The 5,994-nt window shown below is 38.6% G+C and overlaps 1 protein-coding gene across 1 annotated transcript; it reads right to left on the minus strand.

Annotated features, from left to right (window-relative positions):
- Positions 1-1,748: 1,748 nt before the first annotated feature.
- Positions 1,749-4,761, minus strand: LOC120175813 (zinc finger BED domain-containing protein DAYSLEEPER-like). Its single transcript, XM_039182366.1, has 2 exons — positions 4,603-4,761; positions 1,749-4,030 (listed from the first exon to the last, which is right to left on the minus strand). Exon 2 carries the CDS (start codon positions 4,014-4,016, stop codon positions 1,860-1,862), a length of 2,157 nt encoding a protein of 718 aa, XP_039038297.1. The 5' UTR covers positions 4,017-4,030; positions 4,603-4,761; the 3' UTR covers positions 1,749-1,859.
- Between the last annotated feature and the right edge of the window lie 1,233 nt (positions 4,762-5,994).

Consider the following 5,994-nt stretch of genomic DNA (forward strand, 5'->3'; position numbering starts at 1 on the left):
ATGGGAAGGTTGTAGCTTATGCGTCTTGTCAATTAAATTCGCATGAGCGCAATTACCCCACCCATGATCTAGAGTTAGATGTAATGGTCTTTACTCTGAAGATCTAGAGACACTATCTCTATGGAGAGAAGTGTTATATTTATATCGAACATAAGAGTCTGAAGTATCTACTCACTTAAAGGGAGTTGAATTTGAGGTCGCGTCACTAGTTAGAGCTTCTAAAGGATTATGATTGTGAGATAGAGTATCATCTAGGCAAGACTAATGTGGTGGCTGATGCCTTAAGTCGTAAGATAGTATTTGATCTGATAGCCTTGTTTGCTAGGTTGAGCTCTAGAACTTTCTACCATTTGCCAAGTTCGCTTACAACAACATCTACCAGGCTAGCATTCGCATGGCACCGTATGAGGATATATATGAACGTAAATGTCGTACTCCTATATGTTGGACTAAGTTGCATGATATGAGGATGTTGGGTCCAAAGTTAATCTATGAGACAGAGGATACTATCAGATTGATCCGTGATCACCTGAAAGAGGCCTTTGATAGACATAAATCTATGTTGACCAGAGGAGGAAGGATATCGAATTTGAGTTTGGAGATCAGATATTTCTAAAGCTATCTCTGTGGAAGAAGGTGCTGAGATTCAGACATAAGGGTAAGTTGAGTCCAAGATTCATTGGGCCTTATTGTATTATGAAGAGAGTCGGACATGTTACTTATCAGCTTGAGTTGCCTCCTTGGCTTAGTCAGATTCATGATGATTTCCATGTATCTATGCTGAGGCGATATCGTCCAGATCCGAGTCGTATCATTCAGGTTGAGGATGTGGATTTGAGGTCTGATTTGTCCTACAAGGAGGAACCTGTTTAAATTTTAGATTAGGATGAGAGAGTTCTACGAAACAAGCGTATCCCGATGATAAAGGTTCAGTGGATCATGATGAAATTTATTGATGTGCTTATTCGATTTTTCTTTTGTGTTTTTTGGGGAATTTTGTTGGGGGTGTTAGATGGGTGGAGCATGATCCAATGGAGATATTGGAGAGCGTGAGGTCGTGCATCACAAAGGCACTGGAGAAGGCTGCTGCTGATGGACTCAATGTTGAAAGTGGACTGAAAGCAATTGGATTGACCAATCAAAGAGAAACAACTGTTGTCTGGAGCAAATCTACTGACCGTCCTCTCTATAACGCCGTCGTTAGGATGGATGCTCGTACCAGCTCTATTTGTAGGTAATCATTATCGGTTATCGATTTCCTTCGTTATTTTTGTTTGCTGGTTGGTTTGTTTGATTGGTTTTTGAGTTGGGTGTTAAAGTGTTTTTTTATTATTCATAAGTTTCAATTATGAAGGAATATTTTCAAAACTTGGAATTGGTTTGATTTTTATTTCCTTGGTTTTTGTAATTATGAATTCCTTTAGTTAGCTGTCAATGGCCTAGTTTGAGTGTTATGTTACGTGGACACATGAGTGATGAATGTGTATATGCGTTTGACTTGAGTGTTCTCCAATTTCTTCCAAGATTTTCATGTATTTGGAGACTTGCTGTAGGATCATATGGTGTACTCGTGTTCGTATATGTGTCAGTTACGAGTGTCGGATAAATGAAGAGTTGTACCAACATATACATCAATAAAACGGGAAATGGTTTGAAAAGAGCTCTGTCAATTACTGGAAAATCATTAAAAGAGTTACATATACATCAATAGATCTGTTATTAAAGCAAATAAATGCATCAAAAAATTGGAGCTTAAGAAACACAGAAAATTATACTGGCATGGGAAACACCACTAAGTGACGTACCTATCATATCCTGTTAAAGATTGAAAACAAAATCTGAAATCTTGAATTCCATCTTCACAATTGCATCCAACTCTCTGATACTCCTCCATACTGGAGCCAATCCTTTGCACAGATGAGAGCTTCGAGTGTCACCGGTCGTAATGAACTCTTGTAATTATTCATCTTTTTTCTCTCCGTGTCGAAAACGGAATCAGGACTAACGGTAGAAAACGGGATTGACAAAATGTCGGAAGCCATCCTCCAGAGAATAGGATACTTTGTCTTGTTTAGTTTCCACCAGCTCAAAATATTGAAATCTTGTTCCCGTGGCAAAAGAGACTCTTCGAGATATTGATCCAATTCAGATTTTTTTTGCTGGCTACCACTGATCTCAGAGATATAGACATCAAAATCTGAAAGTCCATCTCCAATAGAAATAAGAGGATCTTGAGAAGGTACTTCTTGGGACGCTACTTCCGGCTGGGGCATTTCATGACAAGCTACTTGCTCAGATGGTCCCTCTCTAAGGTATCCCTCTTCGGGTAGTCCTTGAAGGTATCCTTCTTCAGGGTGTTCAATTTTGGGGATGATGCTCCAATTCTCTTCAGGGATACTGCTTTCGTTCTGTTCTTCCACACACGTTTTAGGTGGATGAACTTCTTGTGTGGTATATTCAAGGTAGAGCTCATGAATCCCATCATCAACAATCTTAATCCAAATTCCAGCATCGTCACCATATATTCTAGAGAAGCTAAACTCAACAAGTTTCATTTTGAACCTTGGATCCATTACCACAGCAATTGCCAAAGCTAAGAAGCAGTCACTCCAGTATCTATCAAACTTCTCCTTCAAAGGCTTGGTCAAGCTGCTGATAAAAGGGTCATTGCTCATCGAGGCATGTGTCAACTCTAATTGAACTTTCGACACTTCATGATAGAATGCACTGGCAGTCGGGTATGTTTGTTCGGTTAAAATACTGACAGCATCAAAGAAAAGCTTCAGGTATGTGCAAAGAATTTCTATTTGCTTCCAATCATCCATTGATGGGGCTATGTTATAATCGGGAATGGAGGTCTCCAAGCAAAGAAATACCTGCTTTAGTTCGCAGGCAACCAACAACATGCCATATGTCGTGTTCCATTTTGTTTGGTCGTCGATGAAAATGTCTTTCGGGCTGGAGTCTTTAAGTTGTTCCTTTAGATGGAAAAACGTCTCTTCGTTCGTATCTGAAGTTTTCACAAACTTGACACAATCCCGGATTTTGTTCACAGTTTCCCCTACGGCCCATAGTGCCTCTTGTGCAAGAAGACTTATAACTCGAGCAAAGCAGTTTCCAATCAATAACTGACCATGAAGCACATAAGGATTCCTGACAGAAAACAGAGCTCTTAGGCTTTCGTTTATGCTCTCATTCAAGAAGGACTGATCAAGTGTAAGGGTAAATAGCCTGTCCTCCAAATGCCAATCAGATAGACAAGAAATGACAGCTTGCTGTAAGGCACCGTCTGAATCAGGTGAGGGTACCGTGACAACATTAAGCAGGCAGCGATGCAAATTCCATTCACTATCGATGAACTGTCCTCTTAGAAAAACATAGCCCACAGTTTGATTTGAAATCCACAAATCTAACGTAAGGCTGACCCGGCCTGGGATTTCATTGATGAAATTGAGAAGGATCTGCTTCTCTTTCAAGTACAGAGCGACACAATCTCCTTGAATAGTGTTGAAACTCACCATATTGAACTGGGGTTGGAGAGTCCGCACAAAACCAATAAAACCAGAGTGTTCTACGATGTCAAGGGGATACTCGTGCATTATGATCATCTTAGCTATCTCATGGCTGCAGTTCTCCTGGTTAAAAGAGATGTTTGCAGTTCTATGAGTTGCTCGTTGTCTTTTTCGCGTTTCATCAATGGCATTACCAGTTTTAGGGTCCGATGTCTGTTGATTTCTCTGACGACTCACGGGGCAGATACCCAACTCAATGTGTCTTTTGAGGTGGCTAGTTCCAGCTACCTTTGAACCAGTAATGTAAGCAAATGATCTCTTGCACTGATTACAGAAGGCCCTGATAGATCCATCTCCGACAATCTCCTCGGTAAAATAATCCCAGACAATAGACTTCTTCCTCTTCCGTTTAATCGGCTGTACTTCAGATCCAAGTGAGTCACCATTCTCGGTAGGAGTAATAGGTGTATCAGGCATGGTAACCGGAACAATTGCAGTCTCCATCTCAATTTACAGTCCTGCAATATAGAAGACAGCTGATTACAGATTCTCATTCAGATCATGAAGACAACAGTTAGTAGTAGCCAGATAAGATCGATACAAATTTTTGATCATATTTACAAAAAAATCCAGAAACTCAAATGATCGATAATCGAAACCCCAAACTTCAATGAAAACACATTTCAAAATAAACAGGAAGAAACATTTAGTCTCTCAAGCAGGGATTTAAACGCGAACTAGCAGTAGCGCTGCCTTCCTATATATCGCGATATGACCGAAAATGGGACCGTGATTTGAATCCCTGCTCTCAAATACAAAAAAAAAACCTAAAAAAAGGCGAACAACTTATCGAAAGAAGCACAATAGCTCGGGAAGAAGAAAAGCAACAACACTATAAGTAGGAAGAAAAAGGTTTCTGAGCAAAACCAATTAACGATAAGAACCGAATATAATTCCCAAATTAAACCCATAACCATAAACTCAAAAACGAGGCTTCGAAACACGATACTACACTGAAACAAACTCAAAGATTAGATATCTGGTTTCAAGGAAAACCCAAGTTATAGATTTATATGCTTATTTATTTTACCTGAATAATTTGAATTTCGGGTAACAGAGGGTAGCGCCAAGGAAGGTTAATTGGGCTGGAACAGAGGCGAAAAGAAGTTCAGAGCTTTGTTTTTGTTCGGTGAGAGAAAGAGAGAGAGAGAGAAATAAAAAAACCCTAAATTGGAATTGGACCTATAGAGTCTTAATTGGTTTTGGACTCTCTCAAAGTTCCAATTTTTATTTTTTTACAACTGCGGAGGCGGATCTACCGTAATCTTCGTGGACTCTACTCTCTTCATCGTGATTAACATAGGGAAGTAAAGAATTGTTTTCAGGTAATCAATCTTGATTCATCATTTATTGCAAACTCTAGTTTCAATTCATGGGTTTCAAACCTAAATCTAAACAGTTTTAGAGAATCTCATTTTTAAACATAACAAGTTTAATACATAGAGGATAGGATATGAACATACCATTTTAAAATTAACATATGTTTGAGTGAGTATTTATTAAATCGAGTAAAAAAAATTAACTTGAACTCATATATATATATATATATATATATATATATATATATATATATATTATCATGGAATTTGAGCACGAAAAGGATGTAAAATGACTGCAATTCATTTGGAATATAAGTCGATTTAATATATATATATATATATCCTTTAGTTTAAGTATGTAGCGTAAGGAAAATTAGAAAAGAAAAGAGTGAAGTTTAGTAAAGCTTTAGTTGTTTGTGGTGTTTATAAACTACCAACAGCTAGTGTCGTATTTGTATGGTGTTTATATTTGAATTTTTGTTTGTATATAATATCATAAGAATTATAAAATTTATCGAGTGTCTATTCACGCTTACACTAACATTTACATTGTCCAATTTTTTGACTTGTTATTAAATGATGATCAGATTATTATACATCATCAATGTACCAAATATTAATCTTTTTATTGTTGGAGAGAGGATTCAAGAGATACAGAATGCGAAGAGTGAGTTTCCTGCGGTAAAGTTGGGCATAAAGATTCCAAAAGTAACCTTGTATCCATGGCCAACGAAAATGCACCCATCACTAACTGATAAGCCACCATAAATAGTTGCTCCTGTGTTATGTGACCATAAAATTTACCCAGTCTTGGCATCCATTGCGTATACTGGTTCTTCTTTGTACGTCGAACCACCGAATAAGACCCCATTGGCCACTGTCAATGGCCCACTGACTGTAGCATTGTTAGGGTCGCCTGTTGACCAGAGGATTTGGCCGGTTTTGGCATCCATTGTCACCCACCCTCCACCGGTGGTGTTTCTTGTAGATGGTTTCAGGTTGAAGTTTTTGCCATCGGAGTTCGCTATGTTTGTGTAAATCCTCTTTTCATCCGTGGCGGCTCCCCATAATCCACCTCCAGTGAGACCACCAGGTCCGGCTTC

Source organism: Hibiscus syriacus, unplaced genomic scaffold, assembly GCF_006381635.1.
Source record: "Hibiscus syriacus cultivar Baekdansim isolate YM2019G1 unplaced genomic scaffold, ASM638163v2 tig00112215_pilon, whole genome shotgun sequence".
Classification (NCBI taxonomy): Eukaryota; Viridiplantae; Streptophyta; class Magnoliopsida; order Malvales; family Malvaceae; genus Hibiscus; species Hibiscus syriacus.

Excerpts from the sequence above, each read along its gene's own strand:
- LOC120175813 (XM_039182366.1), bottom strand. The coding sequence starts at position 4,016 with ATGGAGACTGCAATTGTTCCGGTTACCATGCCTGATACACCTATTACT.